Source organism: Pagrus pagrus, assembly GCF_965226575.1.
Source record: "Pagrus pagrus genome assembly, chromosome: 1".
In the NCBI taxonomy this organism is placed as follows: Eukaryota; Metazoa; Chordata; class Actinopteri; order Spariformes; family Sparidae; genus Pagrus; species Pagrus pagrus.
The window spans coordinates 28,302,945-28,326,327 of NC_140185.1; the positions used below are offsets into that span (position 1 = coordinate 28,302,945).

Below are 23,383 nucleotides of genomic sequence, written 5' to 3' on the forward strand. Positions count from 1 at the left end.
GAGTGAGACAAGGCTGTAACTGTCATCGTAAGAGCTGGACACAGTGGAGACCGGTGAGTGTTTGTGCGGGACAGAGCGAGAGAAACAGAGAAAGAGTCTTTGGCAGTAAGACAGAGTAAAGAGTTGGTGCTTACATTTAAGCAAAAAGTCAAAGAGAGAGAAAAAGAACAAACAAGAGACAGGGTTTAAGGTATAAGGGTTATAAGACTGTTGTTGTGGAGTTCTCTTAAGTGTGTGTGTGTCTGTGTGTGTTGCGGTGGCGCTGTTAAAATAACTGATTTAAAATGGCATTTTATTGACAGGTTGCCGTTCCCTGTTTGCATTAGAGAATATGATAGGATGATGGGCGCAGGCCACAATACCATGCCAGATACCTGATACACCATATAGACAGAGAGAGGGAGAGCGAGAGAGAGGGGGAGAGAGAGAGAGAGAGAGAGAGAGATGGTCAAGTGAAAGAGAAGATGAAGAAAGGTGGGAGAGCCAGGCAAGAGAATAAGAGGAGTAAGAAATGTGAGGACAGCTGAGAGAGACATGAAAGAGGCTGAAATGGAAAGATAAGGGGAAGAGAAGAGCGAGAGGGGAGGTACGATGAAGCGTAAGTCAGGAGAGAGAGTGAAAAGAAACAAAGAGTAAGAAAACCAGAATTTGCCGTACTTGCATGAGAAGTAGAAAGAACAGATGATGCGTCAAGAACAAGCATGAAAAAGGAAAGAAAAGAGAGAGAGAGAGAGAGAGAGAGAGAGAGGGGAGAGCTTTGATAACACCTCTCCTAAATAATTAAGAGTTTGACTTCCTGTCTGTGGCTCCCTAATGCAGAGACCGTCTGGGATGGAACAATGAGATCAGGTTCACACAGACACACACACACACACACACACACACAGACACACACACACACACACAGTTTTAGAGATTCCCAAGGCCGGCCACCATGCAGGTAAAACTTATTGCACAGTCCATTTGCAAAATATGTACAATATTCACACACGTGCACGTTAATAGACGGACACATGAAAACACACATACAGACACGCATACACATAAAAATACAATCGTGGAAGACAAGGCCAGAGAGTTGAGAGGGAAAATGGTGTAATCTATCCAGCACGTATGAATGTGTTGCCTTAGAAGATTCTCCACAGTTTTTACAGATTGTAAAAATGTTTTCATATGTGATTAAAAGTTACTATTATATTTAGATATATATTTAGATCTGCCTCTTGTTTTATCAAGACACCAGAGACAGGACAGACTTGCTGTCTAAACAGGAGAGAGGATTCGGGCAGCTGGGTAACACGAGGATCCGCAACATCTCAGAGAACGTCCTTCTTCACTGCGAACTGTCCCACTGAGTTCCACTCTCTGCCTCGAGCCTGAGAGCTTGTAAGTTAGAGGCAGAATTCATGACGAGGTTACATGGTGTGGTTTTTAACTAGTTGGATGAAAGACTCTTTCTACACACTGTAATGTTCACAGCTCTCATGAAAGACAGATTCAAGACTGATGCATGAAAAGGAAAGTCTTGTTTGTCTTGTCTCCTTCACCTTCTCCTCCTCTCCCCGTGTCTACATGCCTGTACCTATGGCAGGGACCAATCAGAGCATGGACTACGGGGGAAACACATTAATAAATAAAAGAACATACTCTATTCCCTGCTGTTCTGAATTAATAATGAGCCTACAAAAGACCAATTAAACACATGATTAATGCCATAATCTATATAATTGCAGGCAATAATTCATTGCCAGCTAATGATAGCAATACTTAATATCGATTCACATGGGGTGTCTTTGTACAGTAGTGCTTAATTCTTTCTATGAAGTGTCACTTTTCAGAACTGCTCAAACTGCTATTAATAAGAGGCTATTTCTTGCTTTTCCTTAGGCAAATCATTCATAAACAGGAAATGGTAGAAGTCAAGAATTTGTTTATATAATTTAAGATTCTGGCATCACAGAGGCGCCTGCTTACTTTGGGAATTTTCACACTTAAACAGTCGGAGCCAGAACCAGAACCACAGAGAAATGATTCAGCACTTACTGACGCCTCACTCCCCCACTGTAGAAGTGATAAAATGCCATTCATATGTAGGTGGTGCTCCAGATGTGCTTTATGTGCATCCAAGACATAAAACAATCATTTTTCTGGACGAAAGCAAATCGCAAATGTCTAAAATGTCTGAATTACATGGGCTCTTATTTTAAATTACTAAAGTTAAGAGTGTGGAACAATGTATAACGCACTGTATTTTTTAGCAACAGGTATTCTCAGTTTAAATGATGTTCACTTACAAGTATACATACAGCACAAGTATTGTTATATTTATCATTACAAGGGTGAATGTTTCATGATAAATGAATGCCTCGCAGACCAAAATTATTTTGATAGAATATACTCAATCAGATCAAGTTACAGCCCTGCAAGCATGATTCAATCTTAAAACGACATTTTTGTAGCTAAAAAAAGCCCATTTCTCCAGTTTCTGTGGTTCGAACCAGTGTGTGAGCTCTTTGAGCGTCTGTCTCTCACAGTGGTGAGAACAGTCCGAGAGATGCGGAGAAGATGAATAATGACGTATTAAACATTAAGGATGAGGGAGTAGCACAGCAATTATTTCTGTTCATATTTCATTGAAAACACTTAGATACATCCATCCATCTTTCATTCTCCTTCCTCCTTTTCTCCTTCACTCTCTTTTAATAAGAGTCATTCTGTGCACCTTTAACTCCCTCAGTTTGTGTAATGTCTCTTCTTTATTTAATTTTAGCGTTGCGGCGGATACAGTGGAGCTGATTAATCGCTTAGTTGACAAATATTCAATTGATATTTTGATAAGAATTTTGATTTTTGAGTAATTTTTAAGGGAAAAAAGTCAAAATTCTCAGATTCCAGCTTCTTCTTATTTTTACTCCTCTATGACAGTAAACTGAATATCTTTGGGTTGTGACAAAACAAGACATTTGATAGACAACTAACTGATTGATAGAAAAAATAATTAATTACATAATTACAATTACTTTAATTAAAAACAATTACTTGATAATGAAAATAATTATTAGTTGCAGCCCAGGCATACATACAGTATGACGAGTCTGAATACATATCATACGTGTGTGTTTGTATACGTACATGCAAAGGGATGAAGAATAAGACAAATAAATAAATATAACCCCCCCCCCAAAAAAACAACACACATGCTTATGTGCAATATATATGGAATATTATTCACGTATATTAAGAATAAAGGGCGAATAAGTCGCTAATATAAGAAAGTCTGAAAATTAAAGCATATATTCACAGTTAATAAACATTTATATTGGGTTGTTCTGAGCTGCAGGACTGTTTTTGGACCAGCTCATGACCTATATGAACAAATCTGGAGTGGCCATAAAAAGTTGATCCATTTCTGATCCTTTTTTTTATCATAATGCGATGCATTTAACACAGGAACCTTTTTCCTAACATGTGCTGTTACAAACAGAGCTGAGAGAAATTAGGGAGAAAGAGAGAGAAAGATAAAGGGAGAGAGAGAGACAGTGCCCCAGTAGTGATTTTGGCTGAATACGCAGGGTTTTCCAGTGTCTCACTGGGGGACAGGGGAATTTCACACACGCATGCTGGTTGCTTACACTGGCACATGGGGCTGGTACAGTATTACAGCACATTACCATCTCTATTTGGCATTGTTTGCTTTGCCTCATGCCTACACATACAAACACACATGCTCGTGCGCACACAACTCCTGACCATACAAGCCAACCACAGGCACCATGGGACTAGTCTATTGGCTACTGGCAAAGCCGATGCCTGGTCTGAGTCCAAGACAGAGCAGAGAGGAAAGCTGTGAAGGGAAATGCCACTGAATTTACACGATTCTTACAAATTCATGTGCAATACATGAAAACCAAATCAGCTTTAAAACACGTTAGTTTAACTACTCCAATTACAGAAGTAGGAAAGTATGTCTACTGTGTTCTACTGGTACTTGTGTCTTCAAAATGATGTTTTTATACAGACAACAAACGTTTGCTTTGTAATGCTTTATGCAGGTGTTTGTGTCTGCATGTGTAAGTGAGTGTGTGTGTTGTGACTGATGGCAGAGGGCCAGCAACACAGCTCCTCCTCAGGGTGGATAAAACAAGACCCACAAATCACCCAATCCTGACACCACCGCGTTCCTGCGAAGATCTACAATATTGAGACAAGCCAACACTTCTGTTTGTCTGTGTGTTTAGTTTGAGTGTTTCGTTGGTGCACCGCGTCTCACACTCTATTTTTGGTGTGCTCTTGTACTTATATTTATGTTTTTTTATATTTGTGTTTGTAGGTATATAAGCCTGAGCATGTGTGCCTGCCTACTATGTTTGAGTTTGTTAATGCGCTTATATTTTTGTTTCTTATATGTGTGTTCACGTGCGTGTGTTTGTGTCTGTGAAAGGGGCGGGGCCGAGAGAGAGTGGCGGGAATCAGGTGTAAATTCAGTCATTAGATGGCTTCCAGAAACCAGCAGAGGAGTAGGGAGGGGCGGGAGAGGAGAAGAGGACAGGTGATGGGAAGAGAAGGAGAAAGGAGATGATTTAGAGGTGTCAAAGTAAAGGAGTGAGAGGAAGTGAAGAGAAAGGGAAGGGAAGAGACAAATAAGGGATACAGAATGGAAGAGAAACTAGGAGGCTACAGGAGGAAGAGAAAAAGTAAAATGAGAGACAGAAACGGTAAAACATCGAAGGAAAAGTGAGGCATTGGATAATCTGAGAAACTCACCAGTCACAGTATAATTTCTGGGCCCATCGTTGTGTGTAAATATGGTTCCGACACCTGTAAGGTTCAGGTGGTACCGCTGTATGACTCCACTTGGACGAGTTGGTTCAGACCAGCTCACGTGAAGGGAGGAGGGGCTTGAAGCTGTTACCACTGGAGGCTGCACGCCCTCTGGGACGCCCTGGACTGTCACTGCCACCACCTAAACACACATGTACACACACAGATACAGATGAAAACACACGCACACGTAAGAAATATAAAACACAACACATGTATGATATTTTACAGAATGTGAAAAATGTGGATAACAGATGGATTTCTGCTGTGATCATTTATGAATGTAATTAACACGATCACAACCCAATAAAAAAATGCATCCAAATTCAGGGCTTCTTCTTCTGAGGCAATAAAGACCATGACAACAGAGGAAAACATTTGCTGGTGATTTAATTTATTTCCACAAAAATAAAACAGAAAGAGGTTGAAAATCTGGACTGCAGCACTTCTGTATGTTCCAACCTCCGGCCAAATACTGACGAAAAAAGGGAACAAATAAAGACTAAACAACAACAACTATCAAACAATCAGCATTACTGTACAGAAAAAACAATTCTGTAGATACAGGTAGCACCATAATGATATTACCATATTTTAACACGTCTAACTATATGTACAGTCTGCAGACTATAGAATGTACACACGTTTTATTCCCTGAACTAGCTGACCTGGAGGTTGATGAGTTGCAACAATTAGTGGATTAATTGCCGGCTATTTTGATAATCCACAAGTCATTGCAGTATTTTTTCAAGCAAAATTGTCAGACATTTTCTACTTCCAGCCTCTTAAATGTAAGGACTTGCTGCTTTTCTTTGTCATTTATGATAGTAAATGAAGAGTCTTTGGCTTTTTACACTGTTTGTTGGACAAAAAATTTGAAGAATTATTTTTTTCACATATTTTTTTCACATTTTATTGACTGAACGATTAATTAATTTATCCAGAAAATAATGGGCAGATCAAATCGATAATGAAAATAATTTTTAGTTGCAATCCTACGTCAGATAAAATCAGATGATCAAAATCAAACGTAAATAGTGTCAATACCTGACGGATATGTTTGCCATGATTAACAGTAAGGTACAACTGATACTCATGCCAATACTCATATTAGGGAGTAAAACATTCTATATCAGTATATCGGCTGATGTACACACATTTTTGCAGATAACCCCTCAAATGTGGTTATCACACACTGACAAAGAGGACGGCAGGATATTTTACAACTTTACAATCAACCATATGGGCTAAAATTACATCAGTGCAGGAAAACAGTAACAAGAAATTACCCAACGCAAGCACCTTTTTAAGCATAATAATCTCTAAGAAATAACAACTGACAACTGATAATTCTCTCCAGAATGCTCCTGTGTCGCCCATTGTGATGACAACATGGATGACCTGCCTTGATTGACGTACTAGATCACTTTAGCATTTCTGCATAGCAAAGAAAACAACTGAAAGCTGCGACTGCAATACAACCAGCAATAAGCACTTTGATTATGATCAGATGTGCGGGTTCCAATCAACATCACCATAATGGGTAATCAAAAAGAGAAAACATTACAAATCAGTAAGCAATCCACAGTTATTGCTTTTTAGTACAGTGTTGTGAGTGACCATCCTATTGTAAATTCCTAGTGTAGTATCTGTGGGCCCCTGTGAACGCTGGGTGAATGTGGAGACCACAGAATCACAGGGCAATCTGCTGCTAATGGCAACAGGGATATCCTGCCTTAATAGACTGTCACTAGCACTTCCCCCACCTGTCCCACACAGTGCTATGCAATTAGAACACTGCTACTACAACTAAGGAGACACACGCGCACGTGCACACACATAGACACACACACAGGTGCGTGCAGGTATACACACGCAAACACAACGAGGCGGAAGAGAGGAAATAGCAAAGGAGGCGGAGAAGAAGAAGAAGATAAGGAAGATGCAGGGAAAGTGGAGTATCCATCAGTGAGTGCTTCAGTGTGCCGTTAACTCAGATGTCTGTCAAGATTTTGCTCAAATGTAAAGAAAATACAAAAGCCATGTAACCACCGACTGTATGTGAGTGTGCACTAAATATAATAAACTTCTGTGGACAACTTAAAAAGCTGCTCACATGAAAGGATGCCTCACTTTAATATTCTCTATTTCTGTATACATACTGTAGGAATGGAAACTTGTTGGGACGGGGAGAAATGGGATTGTGAGAGACGTATAGAAAAGGAGAGAAGTGGCGGGGGTGCTGGGCACCAGATGACAGCTGTTGTAGAAGAGAAACTGGTGTTCGGACAGTGGGAAGGAGTGAGGATGAGAGAGGTTAAGAAAGAAACGAAGAGTGTGGCGTTAAGATCAGGGGAATGACAGGAGACGGAGAGCAGAGAGAACAGGACAGAAGGATTCAGAGACAGAGGAGGACCAATCGCTCTTCCTCCCTCTCTAAGTGACCAACCGTATTAGATCAGCACCTTCTGTTGTCACAGCAGGTGTGCATTGTGTGTGCCTGTGTTGGTTTGTCTGTGCCTGTGTGTTTATGTGTGTGTGTGAGGGGGCTGATGCCAGGTAATTGCGGTGGTGTATTAGGTTAGCCCAAGTTATCCCATAATTGGGACTGTTTGGCCAATTTTCACCGGTGTACAAACTAATCCAACTCACTCCCTTTCCACCTTCTGCTGGGAGTGTGTGTGCTGATTTGTGTGAACATATGTATGTGTGTGTGTGAGAGAGGCGGGCAGACAGAGAGAACATGGAAGACAGAGATTGAGTTTGTAGTGTAACTGCGTAGGGCTTTAGGAGGGTGTGTGCATGTATACAGAGTTCTCCTGTTGGTCATGTAGTTTCCAGAAGAGTGCAAGTTTCCAGCCGGGTTGATCTTGGAGGAGAAATGTTTTTGCTATGTGAGGTCAAGCTGGCGCATCATGTGCATCATCCTTTATTCTTTATCCTTTATGATATAAAATGCACATTTTAGATATTTATACTGACACCGACCTGAAAGCTTTTGTGGGCAAAGACCACATGCCTGGGGTCCATGCTCCCTCGTCCGTCAACACCCACCTGCTACGTTTTGAGTGCAGCACTGCCGGACAGCTGGAGTGGCGAGACTGAGTTCTCTGCGGTAATTATATTGCTGGTATGTTGACTTATAATAAACAGGGAGAAAGGGGATTTATCAGTTAATTCTCAGTCTCACCAATAGTCATGTTCAAATTCTTAACCATCCCTCAATAATGAAGAAGTTGCCGGCGTCAGGTGATTATTGCATGTCTCTGTGCTCCACAGGCATGGCTGTAAGACTATATGACTGTTCCCTCAGGGTTCACCCACTTGACCTGGGCTGCACCCTTTGAATGGATCTGGTTATTCTTGCTGCTAAAAAGTTAGAACATTAATGTTAACATAATCACAGACTACTGGCTACTAACAAGTGACAGCCTTATCATGGGTATACCCCCTCATATGCATTGACGTTAAGGGTATGGGAGACAGACAGACAAATGTCATTGACAAAGCAAGTCTGACAAATGGCAATAATATTCACAAATCAGCACATGGTATCAAAATGTGTGCTTAAAACACAAACCATCCAGATAAATGTGGCAAATGTTGACACATTCTTTTTCTCTCTATCTTCATCTCTCCAACTATTTACTGCTACTTCCTCCTTTATCCGTGTCTTACATCAATCCATTCCTATTTCATCAATGCCATCATTATTTCTAGCATCCATTTAATATATTCAGTAATCCATCCATCACCTATTTACCTATCAACCCTTCACAACCAGTTCAACCAACTGTACCTCCACCTCCCTCCCTCCAGTGACACATCTACATACTTCGTCTTTACGTAAGAATGTGCTCATCAAAATAATGAGATGTTAAATTAGCTTTAAAAAAAAAAGCCAGAAAGACAGTTTTCAACGTGAGCTTTCATCACCCCTAAGCCGGAGAAATTAATTGTTGTGGTGATATCAGCTCGGCTACAGCCAGAGAGATAGCAGGGGGAGTTCTGTGTGAAGCTATTATGGACGCTATCACAAAATATCAGGTAGACTCAGCAAATCCAGAGCCTCGCATACAGGGAGGGAGCGGAAACACGGCTAAATAAAAACTTGTTCCGACATGGGAACAGTATAGAGTTCACACAGTGCGGAAACATCCCACACAGTCATTTCTTAACAACAAAGGTCAGACACAAGTTTGGATTTTTTTTAAATATCACTTGCAGAACAACTGAGCACCTGAATATCGATGTAAACAATGTTCAGAAATCAGTATCTGAGGAGGGTTTTACAAGAGGGTAAAAGGTCCTTTTGCTGAAAGGCCACCGGCCAAACAATGGACCAGATGAGCGGCCAACTGCAGAGGACCAACGCTGCAAGGTGGTTGTTGTGATTTATCCAATGTGAAGCAGGGGGTTGCATTTACAGGCAATTTCTCCTTGACAGAACAAAACAGGAACTGTGATCTTTGCACACACTTTTCACACAGGTGCGTAGGAGAATAAGAGATGAGTCTGAGTAGCAAAAGCAGCTCTAGCACACTGTCAACTATTAGTGCAAATGTATTAATTAGGTACATCATGGGGCAGAAGAGGGTGAGAAATACACAAACATAAGAATTTTCTCTCAAACAATGTTCTCTCTGATTTCTCTCTCTCTGTGTCACACACACATGCACACACACCAACACAACTTTAAGTCTTCATCCTAAATTAAAGGAGTGAACTGAACTACAGCGTAAAGTGGTGCTTAGTTCAGTGAAGCTCAGTCCATCTTTAGAGCAGCCATTAGATAATCATACAGGGGGATAATGTCTTTATCAAATGGGGTGCTACAACAGAGTACAGTTTTGGAAACTGTGAGAACAGATATTTCCTTTGCAAATGAAGGTGCAGTCAGTGATATTTTAATGTATTTTTGAACAATAACTACAACATGTCAATGGAGCATCACAAGTGTTGTTCATCAGTTCCAGTGAGTAATTATCTACTACTACTTCATGCTTTAAGAATAGGCATGCTAGCCCTGTTCAATGCATTTGCAAACTTGCAGCAAACCCTGAACGTCAGACTCCTTTAAACTTCAGTAACTTTAATACTGATGCAGACTCATTATATTTGTCATGTTACATATGTCTTTTATATCGCGACAGGTGAGCATAAGCTACTAATGAGATACTGAACACAATGATACAACATAGAAAATGTAACTTTAACGAGACAAACTGACACAAAGACAAATGAATGTCTTACCTGTGTGCTGTCAGTACAACCAGCCCGGTTACAGACCCTCAGCTGGTAACTGTATTCCTGGAAAGGCCTGATCCCACCCACATCAGTGAAACTGTTTTCATCCCCTCGGTAACGCTCTTGTCCATCCCGCAGTATAACATAGTGGGTGATGTCACCTAGTCAAGTAGAAAAGGTGCGTGTCAATATTAAGATAAGATACTGTACTGTTTAGGACATCTTGAACAACATCTACAGAGAAAGGGCCATTTAGTGATACAAACCATTAGGCCTGGCGGGTGGTTGCCACTGCAGCTGGATGATGTCATCTCTTTCACCTAAGCGGCTCCAACGGGGCGGCGCCACCCCCCATGGTTTGTCCTCACTGGTGGTTGCTGTCGTTACATGACTGGAGCCTCGTCCAAAGCTGTTCCAGCCCCTCACTCTGTACTCGTAAGTGGTGAAGGGCTCCAGGTCTGAGTCTAGTAGAGAGTAAGGAAGGCAGGAGTGACAGAAGAAAAGGAGCAAAGGAGATATCAATTGAGGATGGGTGCAAGAAAATAATGAACAAATGTTAGTAAGATTGCCAACGCATTGGTGAATTCATTATTTACCATCACTGCAACATTTGTTGTCATGCTTTGGGTTTTTTGGTTTGTTGATTTCCTGTTTTATTTTGTAGTTATATCGTTTTGTGACATAAGGTGCATAGTTTTAAATGCTAAAGTGACTGAAGCATGCTGGGAAACAGGCTGTGACAACCCTTCTGGTGCGGTGTACATACAGGAGCATATATACAGTACATACAGATGCACCTGCACACACTCACACACACATGTGCATTGTTTTTAGGAGTGTTAAGGGACTGCTGTTGTAAATGAGAACACGTTTTAACCGCCAGTCTGGGACTCTCGTCTTTACTACTCTGAAAACTAAATCAGACAAAACACACAGTGACATACATGTAAAAAAAACTATCAATGTGTGTGCATCGACTCGTGCCTAAAAAATGGAGTATAGATGTCAACTGGGTGTGGACAATACAGTATATATTTATAGCAACTTTTTGCACATGTGGAGCTATCTGTGTGTGAGCTACCTTACATTTTTTCCCCAGAGAAGTATAGCATGATACCCTGCGTGTGTGACTGTGTGTGTGTGTGTGCGTATGTGTGCATGAGAAACATCTGGTATATGGTGGGTGGCGACAGCTTTATGTGCCTCTGCCCAGATGGTGTCACAGCATTGCCTAGAAACTCTTATCCTAACCGCCCCATGCCCCACACACACACACACACACACACACACACACACACACACACACACACACACACACACACGCACACAAAGCAAAAGAAACCCATACACAGAACCACATTCACTACAGAGGCACACTTAAATAGCAACTAACTGGACACTAACACACACGAAACACATGTAATTATTAGTGCACAACCATCCATACACACACATCACATCCACAACCACAATTAGTCTTGATTAAACAGACGTAACTACCCAGATAAATAATGTGTGGACAGACTGAAAATCCGGACACACACGCCCACAAACACCGACACACACACACACACACACACACACACACACACACACACACACACACATACTCCAACTCCCTTTGGGCTGATAAATAGTAGAGAATGTTGAAATGGCATTTAAACGCCCATCTCTAAGTTTTAATGACACACAAGTGTACAGCACGGAGAGCGTCACCACGTTACAGCTATCTATGTGCACCGCAACAGCTGCCTTGGTGTGTGTGTCTGTGTGTTTGTGTGAGTGTGTGGAAGGGCATCTGTCTCTGAAGCCCGCTGATTGCAGCGGCTGACACATTTAGAGTAAATGCAGAATTGGTTTCTGCAGGCTTAAAATTTCTATGAGCAGCGTGTTTCACAGATGGCGTTATTCTGCATTAGCTCTTCTTCATACTAATGGCTCGGAGGACGAAAGAGAGAGCGTCCTAATTTCCAGCATAGTCACAGTTTGGGAGCAGGGATGCAAATACTATATGAATGATCAAAATGTTTAAAACTCGAATAATTAAGGTATACAGAGGCACGCTGACACAAGAGAAAAGATTATGAGATTGAAATCTGTTAAAAGTAAACTTGAATTGAGCTGAAAGGTAATGCTACTGACGTTAGACATCAGAACTGTGATATTATTTTGACTACAAGAGCATGTTAGACCTCATAACAAGGGAAGATGCAGGTGTTTAATCTGCTGAACTATTCAGAACACTAATTGACTTGCAAGAAAGTAAAATTTTAGTTTGGAAATGCTCATAAGTCTACTTTGAAGCATACAGTGAAGAGCAGTGATGGTAAAAGGAGGCTGAAAAACATGATTGGTCAATCAGCACTTGGTGACATTGAAGGATACCAATTTGTTTTTTTAAAGATAGATCATTAAACAGGTACATTTGCTTCTAAGAGATGGTAAAACATTTACAAGAAATGCAGTTATTGTCCCCTTGGTAAAAAAAGCTTGTCACCAAAGAAACTCAGCAAACAAATCAAGAAAAGAATACAGAAATGCTTAAAAGAAACTAATTACTATGGAAGAGCACTAGTTGAGTTATTCTTCTAAATACCAGTCTGTTTTTCCACTGAACGCACTCATACCTGTATAGGTGTATCTGTTGGCATCCCCGCTGTACACCACCTCCTCATGCGACGGACACAGGCTTCCCTCGAATTGCAGGTTCTCAGTGTGTGTGTAACTGTATGTGTCTGCCATTTTGTAAGTGTTCTCACTTCTGTTTGTTCGTGTAGAGAGGCCCGTAGTGAGAGTTTCATGTGTGGTGTTGAGGGAAGGTGAGTATGTTGTGTACGGTGTGTCAGGGTGTGTGTGCGCAGACAGCACCCATGTGCAGGCGGTCATAGATGGATCGAGGTCACAGGCGCCACAGTAAGCTGTGGATGCTGCAGATATGGGACACACAGCGCCCTGCAAACACTGGTGCTGCAGAGAGAAACGAGGGAGAGACGGATAAAGAGTGAGAGAGTGGAGGGGAATAGCAGATAAATAGTAAGAGACGAGAGAAAAAGGGATACTATAAGGTCTAAAATCTTTTTCTCTTTGTGATTTGTTTCTTATCTAATAGAAGTTTACTGTTGTCTTATATGTTGTTAGTGAAAATCATATATACTCTGAAGCGTCTCTCATATACATTCACAATGCACGTGTTTGTGTGTGGTATGCATGGTCCTTAATGACATCATTAAGGCTAATGAGCATTCCTACTCTTTGTCCGTGTGTGTGTGTGTGTGTATGTGCCTGTCTCATGCTGACTTAGGAACACACAAATGTCACATGACCCTAGTTGATAGATGGAAGAAGGCCCTGTCCCCAACGACAATGAGTGTGAGTATGAGAGAGAGACTGAAAGGAAGTTGTCATCATTGACTTTGTCTTTCTGTGCATATGGTGTATAAAGTTTTCTTTATATTTTGTTTATTTATGACACTTTTCCTCTAAAGTCTGCGAAGAATGAGAAGGAGTGCTATGGTGTTCCCTCTATTAAAATGAACTATGCTGGAATTATATGCTAAAAAAAAAAATGCAAGAAATAGCCTTAAAATATCTGTTACCAGACTGATCATAAACAAGCTGCAAATGTGTGTTAGGAATATTAGAAATGTGGCTGCCGATGAACAGACTGCTAGAAAATGCCCTGCTTTTAAAACATCCAGCAGACATGACGATGGCAAAGTGCCAGAAAGCTACAGAAACAATTTTTAACTTAACATACAGAAACAAAATGACAGTTTATAACTTCATTCACAGAAAAGTGTGTTTCAGATTTCCTCATTCATGGTACATGTCTTAGTAAACACAACATGGTATAGACATTCATTAAGTAAACACAGACACACATGCTGATGTACACGTCTCACACACTCTCTCACATACAAACACACCTGTATTAACAGGCCGGGTGTGGGCCGGTCAGCACACACGTGTCGTCGGGGATCATAGCCAATCCCGTTGCAGCATTCCTCATCCTGACGTATGACTTTTGACCCACAGCATTGCAATGTCACTGTGGCATTGCCAGCAGGCTGCATTAAGGGATATCCGTCATTGCCCACACAGCAAAGAGAGGTTGAAGAGTTTATATACTCCTGACCACAGCAGACGAAACCTACGAACAAAAGAAATATACATCATATTAGTGTTTTATATACGTTTTCATTTTAAAACTAACTGTAACAGCAAATTTCATTTTATGGGACACCTTCTACTCTGTATACACAGAATAACACCAACAAGTTTTTGTTATAAGTCTCTAATGAATCAGTTTTAAGTTTCTGAAATCACATTTTGCTGCAAATTTAGGTGTTACCCATATTATTCAAGAATATGCTCAGAATTATAATGGTTGATTTAACTGCATTCTTAATTTCTTTATGAATTGCCAAGGACAGTGGCATTACTCACATAGCCTCTGTGGGCTGGCATCATCTTAAATATTTTCATGCTGTGGTTTTACTTCTGTTCTTAACAGTAGTATCTAGATTTCCTGTGTGTGTCCCTCTGGTACAAAGAATATTGGCCTTTCTATTGTTTTCCTCATCACCTCTTCTTGTCCTCCTCTGCTTCTCCATATCTACTGTAAGCAGGGCATCCTCTAATGATACTCATTCTCTTATACCGCCATTCCTCCTTTAACACCTTCATACCATTTCTGTCTTTCCTCCTGTCTCTCCTCGCTGTACTCTACTGCACTGTCTCTCCTCTACTCTTCCAAAACTCCATTTTCCTCCTCTCTTCAATCCCTCTTTTCCCATCTGCACATAAACAGTATTTAGGCTGCTTTGAATATTAATGTGCATCTTCTCTTATCAACTCTTATATACTTCCTCCTATCCTCTTCCCTCCCTCTTCTCCTCCCCTGCATGCCTCTTTTCCTCTCCTGTATTCATTTCTTCAGCAGTAATATTCAGCCTATGCCGTCGGAAAGAGTGCAGGGGGGGAGAGGAAGTGTGTTTTTTCTGAGAGCTGCCATCTCTGACAGTGATAGGTGATGTCTTTCTGCCACCACTTCACCTTCAGCAGCAAGGTGACATTTAAAATACATGCTATCACTCCATTTCCCTGTAAATGTTTTGCAGCTGAATATCAAATTTCAACCATGCATTCTGCAGCTCTTCATATTTTAAATCCAAAGAGCCTGAGAATGATTGACGAATTAAAAAACTGTTGTGGTGCCCTAAGAATCATTCTTGAAGGGGAAATAATGTTTTGGTCTACAGAATCCGGAAAAGCCACTTTCATCTGGCTTTTGTCTCCAATGGGAAAGGGTACAATCGACATTCATTCCCAGGTCAAATGGCTCTGCAGTAGTCACAGTTGTTTATCGGCTCCAGCTCTGATGGGCAGTGATGGAAACATGGTTCCAGCATGATGCTATGACACATGTTGGAGTTAAAGTTGCTGGTGTCTTTGTTGAAGCAGCAAGTATATTGTACATCATTAAGCCTGCGTTTAGTTTGAAAGGGAGAATGAAGTAAAAGATAAAAAAAAAGGTCACGCCATAATATTGTCCTGGCCTCAATACTGCTTTTGCAAAAAAACAAACAAACAAACCGGCAAACTTCTCTACTGGCAATGGGAAAGGAGTTAATCGCCTATTTTAGAAAAAAACAATGTATAAGCTAATTTTGAAAGTGGTATTACACAGAGTGGACCTTATGACGTACAGTAGTGTGAGAACAAAGCCTAGATTTGCACCCAAGACGTTGAGATTCATTAACCCCTAAGTCACTGGGGTGCCTCCCCATCAAGTGCTATACCAACTAAATAAACTTGTTCCCATTTATTGTACACACATTATGCAAATGTAATACCACAACATCGGAGAGAAGCTCAGGAAACACTGACGCTTATGTGCATTTATTATGGGTAGGTCAGACACAGAGTAAACATGGCGCGTCCTCTCCAGTGGCCCTCCTAATAACGCTGGTTGAGCCAATCTAGTTACTCTGACGTCTTAGCTTAGTTGAGGGCGGGGACTGTCAAGCTCTGGCCTTGCAATGGATTAAGGCAATAATATTGTCCTGCTATGATACTGAGTCAGCAAAGTAACCCCCTGCTGTGAGGATGCCCTGGAAATACAAATGAGCATGGCATGGCACGGCACAGCTCAACTAAAATACCATAACTGTGCTGATGGAAAAAGGACAAATCGTATTTTAATGAGAGAGCGCAAAAGTAAAAGCTTCTCATTTGGAATCAGACTGAAATATCATAAGGACCCCTCCGTCTTCTGTGATTATTTAGTTTAGAGTTAAAATAATCTAACTTTCATGAGCTATTTAGCAAATTTATCCTAACAGTTGATGACATGCTGATCTGTGGCACTATCTACCCCCAGCTGTGTTGCCCATTTTATTTGACAGCAGACATTAAACACTAAGTCATTGCTTTGTATCATGGCCTCGCCCTTTAATGGGGCTGCAGCTAGTTGTGGAGTGATAAATAACTTATTGTTTAACAACCTAATCAGCGCTCACTCTTTGTGAAATGCTGTTAATTTAAGCAATCACTTCACTTAAAGGCCAAAAGCGGAGAACCCCACATATTTTCTCCTGCGCTGTTGCAGTGCATTATATCCTCACCGCATCCATCATAGACAACATGTGACAGGAAAATGCATGTGTATGTGCGTGTGATTGTGTGACATAAAGGCAGTCTGACGGCTAGTAACTCACTTAGCAGCGGCAGCTGTTGCAGAGCGGGGGCTTGGTGGCCAATTCCCCCAGCGCCTTACTTCAGCTTCAATGACGCGCAAATAAACAGCTCAACACTTTTCCAAAATAGCTCCTCTCCACTCATCCCTCGTCCTCTCGGCATCCTCACCTCTACTCCTCCCCTCCATCCGGACACCGGGCCCTCCACGACTACTTACTCATTTGCCTCCCCTTCATTCACTTTCTAGCAGCCCAACTGTGTTTCCATGCAGTGTCCAACATGGTTGTGTTGGTACTCTCTGCACATCTCTTCTCTCCGATGCTTTTTATGACTCTCAGAAATGCCAAATTTATCACATTTGAGCTCAGGATCAGGACTTCTCTAATCATTCCTCTATATTCCACCTATATCTCCCAATCTCCATCACCGTCTAAGTCTTCTATCTAGCTTGGTACTTGGTCCAACATTCTCTTACTTTTTATCTCCCCTCAATGTTTTATTTCAATTCCTTTTTATTTACTTTTTTTTTATATCAAACTCTTCATCCTTCCTACATTTCCCTTCACGGTGACTCTACTTGCTCCTCTCATTTTTCTCATCATCCTCACATCTTCCTGCTGTTCACTCCACTATGGCTCTTTCCAGCTCTCTCTCTGCATCCACTCAGTTCATACGTCTACATCGTTTGTTTACTGTTCTGCAGCTAAACTTCACTATTGTATTATCACCCATTCAGCAGAAATCCAATCCCTGTCTTTGTAAGCGTTATCTGTGTATGAGTGTGACATGCTTGTACATTCGTGTTAACGTTTAGAAACACACACCTCCTGTTTTCTGTATAAGCTGCGTGTGTGTGTGTGCATGTGCTGACACCATTTTATCACACACCTCTTGTTTTCTCTCTTGCATTGCAGAATGCTTCAGCCCTAATCTTCAGATTTACGTTGGATTTGCATACATTCGTTAATAGCGTCGGGAGCGCTGCGTCAACACAAGGTGCTTAGACAACGTGAATTATTATTAGGGTTTCAGTCATTCCACTTAATGATAAGTCAATATTTAGCCCTGCCAATGAACTACTGATAAAAATGTGTGTTGTGGATTAGGGTTATCCGAGCTCTCTAGGAGACCAAAACCCCTCCACAACTTTAAACAAACCAAACACTTTTAAATACCTGCATATATTACAAGGGGTTCGGCACAAAGTGCAGATCAAGTGCACACATACACAGACTGTGTGCGTGCAAACCAGCATATACACATGCACAGTAAAGCAGCCTAGTGGCACACACATGTGCACACACGCACAGAAAGGACCAAGAACAAATGAGCTGATGTACTGGATGATTTTAGTTTTGCATTTGCATATAAAGTGGCCAACAAGTTACAAAAAATTGCACAACATAAACACTAAGTTTGAAAATGCTTTTTTCCCACTTGTGTTTAAATGCACAGTATGTAATTTCTTTCTCTTGGGGCTTCTCAATTAAAACAATGAAAACAAAAGACCAGTTTGATGATGTTGTGAAGCAGCTTGGGATCATGGGAGTTGTTGTCTCTACCATTAAACAGCCACCATTGCCTATGAAAATCTATCTGATGTGAGTCAGTCAGAAATGTTCATGGATGAGGTACATATTAATGTTAGAGTTGTTCTGATACCAGTATCCGATAAGGCCGTCACTACTGCCGAAAATGCAGGTATCGGCGAGTACGTGAGTCTATGCAACGATCTGATACCATGTAATTTAGAAACGGGACCCTGCTACCTCCCAGTCAGCTCTGTTAGCTCTGCTTAACATGACACCCCAGAAATCCAATTCTTCTTCGCTGCTTTAAAAGCCAACACAGGAAGTTGTGCTGCGCTGCCCCTGGCAACTACTGTTTGCAGAAGAAGTTGATTTCACTTGAGTCAAGACAGAGCTAGCAACATGTCAGCTATTTGGCAATATTTTGGGATAACCCCACCAGTAAAACAGCGACATGTTCAGTGTGCAAGGCTGTAATTTTGAGTGTTGCTTATTTCACCACCAGCAAACTTACAGTATAAAGCATCTGAAGACACATGACACGAAAGAGCACGACGAAACTGCTCTTCCCAAACTTTATGAGACAGTGAGGGAATACATTTCATGTAGGCTGAAAGACGTGCAGGCAATCAGCTTTACTACTGACATTTGGACCTCCGACGTGTGGCCTATGTCTTTGCTGAGTCTGCACACTGGGTGGACACAGTATCGCTGTCAACATTTGCCCTTCACAGTGTGGTGCTGCAAGCAAACGAGGTCCGTGAGGAAGTTTTTTTTTAGTTTTTAAAGGAATTGTTATTTATTCCCAGGTTTCTTTATTTGTTCTTTTTCGGTTATGACTGACTGTCAAAATAGATAATAAAAGACTGTTGTATGGCAATCATTCTCTGCAAGGTTTTACCCGAGCCAGGCAATACAATAATGAGAGCAATCATATCACATCCATACAGGGTTAGTAGTATATACACAGCTGCTAAAAGAAAGAAAGATCTTCTTCTTCTTCTTTTCTTTTTGTAACACGCACTGGTATCGGATCGGTACTCGGTATCGGCCCATACCCAAAGCCAAGGTATCAGAATCCGTATCAGGAAGGAAAAAATGGTATCGGAACATGTCTAATTAAAGTTTTAATCAAGTTATGTTTAGTCACATTTCTTCCTCACTCTCTGACTGTGCCTGAAGTTACAGTGACAGGCGACCAAAAAAAAAAAAATCAAACACAAAAAAACGCACTGTTACCTTGAATAAAATTACAGATTTCTCAGGGTTTTAACTTTCTGGGATGCCTTTGAGATGTAATGTAATGCAAGTACAAAGGTAGCTGCAAATGAAGGATAATAAAAGATGTATTTTATCTTCAAGATTCAGGCTTGTCCACTAACAATTTTCAATGAAGTCCAGCTTATTATCTTGGTCACAACTTTAAAATGTTTGTTGTTACGTGTAAAGAAAAAATGAAAAAAAAAAAACATCAGCTCTCATCGAACTCTTTATAAATAGTATCATCCTCAAAAATCCAGTACAGGTAGGCTCTAGTACACACGCACACTACAGGAAAGAGTGTGTGTGTTTGTGTTTGGGTGCACGCGCGCACTTTGTGCTCCAGAGGGGCCAGACTATATGTCATGTCGAGAGATGAAATCACAGTGGATTGACTTTCTCACACAGTGCACAGTGTTCCCCTGTGGACACACACATGTGGATGTTGGGCCAGCAAGCACACACATAATCAAAGACACACACACATACACACCTACTCTTTTCCCAGCTGACTGGTTGTCCTCTTGTCTTTCTGACGTCTTTTTTTTTTTTTTATCTCAACAACATTACCAGCTGGGCATGTGTGTGACATTGTGTGTACTTTTGTGTACGTGCATCTTTGTGTGTGTCTTGAGTTGTGCGTTTAAGTGTGTGTGTGCGCCTGTGTGTGTGTGTGTGTGTGCTGAGCTTAGGTAAATGCTTTGGTGGCAGTTATATTTTCACCACTCTACAGGGATTCACTAAAAACTGAGACACAGCAAGCAGCTGTTCACGTGTGTGTTTAAAGTGTCAGTGAGAGAGCGACACGAGAGAGAGAGAGACTGAGATGAAGAACGAAGAAGTGTTTGACAAAGAGATTAAACAGGAGAAAAACAATTAGAAGATGTTGCTACTGCATAATAAAGAACATAACATATTGTATTTTGTAGTATGTGTATTTTGTTTGTACACAAACAACATTTCACTTATCTATGTACTGAGCCAGATACAAATAGTTTAGGATGGCTGGAAAGCATGACTATAGATAACCCTTTTTACCAATTACAGACACATAAACATTTTTATCCAACAACATTACGAACATTATTAAATGAGGAAAACATGTTCAACAGCACACTGACATGGAGACTCCAAAGCAGATTCATTTACCTTAAAGGTCACCTTACATGCATTTCACTCTATTCTGCCTCTACCAACTCGTTCTAGCCAGAGACGTTCTAGCTAACCACACAATGACCCTCTCGCTCATATAAGGATGTATAAATGCGTCCAAGCCTTGGGTAAATCTCCAGTGGGGAGAACTTCCTGTGTTTCAAGTGCAACTTTTTGCAGAAAACGTGAGGCAAGTCGAGGCAATTGTGACAGAAGGAGGCATCAGGTCATTCAGTTTTTCTTGTCAACAACAAATTGACAGAATTCAAAGAGGAAAATTTGCACAAATCACTGATTTCAATATTTTGGCTCACTCTTTGCAATTTTGTGTCGGCACAAATACAGTGTACATTTCAGCTCCATCAAACACTAAGTTAAGTTTGGAAAGCTATGAGCCAAATGAACTGGTTCAACAGAGAGTCTGTTAGTGTTTCTGACACTATCTAAAATACATTACATTAAATGTTTACTCTTAATATATCCACAATGTGTTACATTAACAACATCAAGAGTAACACAAAGGCAAATAAAGCACACACACAGACGCCACAGCAGACTGTCCTCATTGCTGTGCTCCTGACAGCCTCTGGTTTTATTCTTGCCAGTCATTAAAGCAAACCTAATAGAAAAGCCATCATCATAAATACATTAACAGAGAGAGAAATGTCTTCCTGTGTTCAGAGAGCACTCGATCTTCTAAAGCAGCCAGACGCTGCTGTTTGGAATGCACTACTGTTGGCCATTTGCTACCCATCATTGATGAGGGGCTTTTGGCAATGATAAACACACACACACACACACACACACACACACACACACACACACACACACACACACACACACACAAAAAGAGATAGACATTCACACTCAGAAACTGATGAGAATCTTGGCAGAAACAATGAAAGGACATGTGAGGGATGTGTGTCTCTCTGCATGAAGAAACATGTAAAAAATACACCTTCACCTTCAGACACGTATGTAACAGGCCGTCACATGCAGAAAGTGAAGCACACTTGCATCAAGTTGAAGTAATAAACCTTGCACACTTGCACACACTCACACACGCGCACATCCACTCTCACAACTCCGCCAGGCTCGGAGTGAGCTAGCTTAACTACTGGGATAATTTCCCTCCAGCAAATGGTCACTGTGCCCTTGAAAAACATATTTGATTATTACTTTTTCTCCCCCTCCTCTTTTTTTCTTTTAGCATCATCACAGCCATTTTCATCACGCGCTCTGATGATGGCACGGCAAGGCGCGTTAAGATAACACCCCGGCACCGCCAGGCTTTTAACACTTAAACGGTGAAAAGGGATATTCAGATTTGTCCTTGAACGTTTGGATGGGGCCTGCTGGGCTGGGACAGAGGGAGGGAGAAGGGGAAGGAGTTAAAGAAATGCATACATTTTTAAGATTCACTTAAAAAGTGAGGTGGGGAGGGCATTTGTGGTCGCACCAACAGTGAGAGATGGGAAAAGTGGGGTTGAAGGGCAGATGGAGGAGTTAAAGAACTGTACACTGTAAAGAAAAAGTGTGAAGGGGAAATGATTAGTGGAGCGCGCACAGTGAGGCAGGGGACTTAGGGAGAGTAAGGGAGCAACGGGAGGCCAAAGACACCACACACGTTCCTTTAAACACCATCTAATCTCACCTAAGTCTTAGCTAAACATCTTACATACAAACTCAGAGAGAGAGGAGAAAAGAGGAGCAAATGAAGAGCTTAGAAGTTGGTCTTGAACCTGCAACACAGGAGGAAAGGCTGCAAGAAAATCAAGGCAGCTTTGTCCAAAAACAAACAGTATTTAATCTACTGGAAAGTGAAATGAAAGCTGTTTAAACAAACTGGCAGATTTGGAAGGGAGGGTTTTAGCACTGAGACTTTGTGTTACTGTATAACATCGAGGGAATGCTGAGAAAAGGATTACAGACCATCTCAATAATACACCAAAGACTAAAACTGGCAAGAATAGGAGCTAGGCCTGCCATTTAAGATGGTATGTTAGTGTTACTTGACCAGGTAAGTTTGAATAAAGACACATGGAGGCAGGAACTGATACACAATTGACAATAGACTTGAAGCCTTAAAATAGCACCTGTGCACCTGAGTGAAGCACAAGCCATTACATGAGATGTGCTTGAGGAGGAGCACTATAACCATGAAATCAGATTCCAGAACTGGAGCAAAAGAATAGAGATATCCGGTCAAAGTAGATTTCTGCATTGTTGTCTTCTGATGTGGTGTTGTTTTTCATGCTATTGGTGTGGGATGCCCAACTTAGAAGTCACAAATCCAACTCATAGCAACTCTAAATTCAAATAAAATTTGGAAACGCTAATTATGTTTCTAAAGCTAAACAATAGACTATTCATACAATTCTGGTACACATTTGCACTATAAGGAAAAATCAGAGTGACACTAACCACTCAAGGAAAAAAATAAGACAGCAAAAAAAAGAAGTAATCACAAACACAACACAACACACTCAAAAATTAAAACATAGCAGGGAGTGCAGGGTGAGTGGGTACATAGATGTGTGGGTGTTGGATGGGCATGAATGACACCAACTTACACTATAAAGAGGGAGAAACAATTACAAGTCTTTTCTCAAGTTTTTTTAAATAAAGTTAAACCCAAAGAAAGAAAAACACTGTCCACTGTCTCATCTTTGTAT

General features: G+C 41.0%; 1 protein-coding gene across 2 annotated transcripts in view; it reads right to left on the bottom strand.

Annotated features, from left to right (window-relative positions):
- Positions 1–23,383, bottom strand: part of ush2a (Usher syndrome 2A (autosomal recessive, mild)) — a 196,117-nt gene that overhangs the window by 45,519 nt on the left and 127,215 nt on the right. For both annotated transcript variants that reach the window (XM_084361215.1, XM_084361216.1), the window contains exons 63-67: positions 13,995–14,218; positions 12,696–13,035; positions 10,335–10,532; positions 10,075–10,229; positions 4,765–4,963 (exon numbers count right to left, since the gene is read on the bottom strand). In XM_084361215.1, the coding sequence (XP_084217341.1) occupies positions 4,765–4,963; positions 10,075–10,229; positions 10,335–10,532; positions 12,696–13,035; positions 13,995–14,218 (1,116 nt within the window). The remainder of the gene's footprint in view (positions 1–4,764; positions 4,964–10,074; positions 10,230–10,334; positions 10,533–12,695; positions 13,036–13,994; positions 14,219–23,383) is intronic.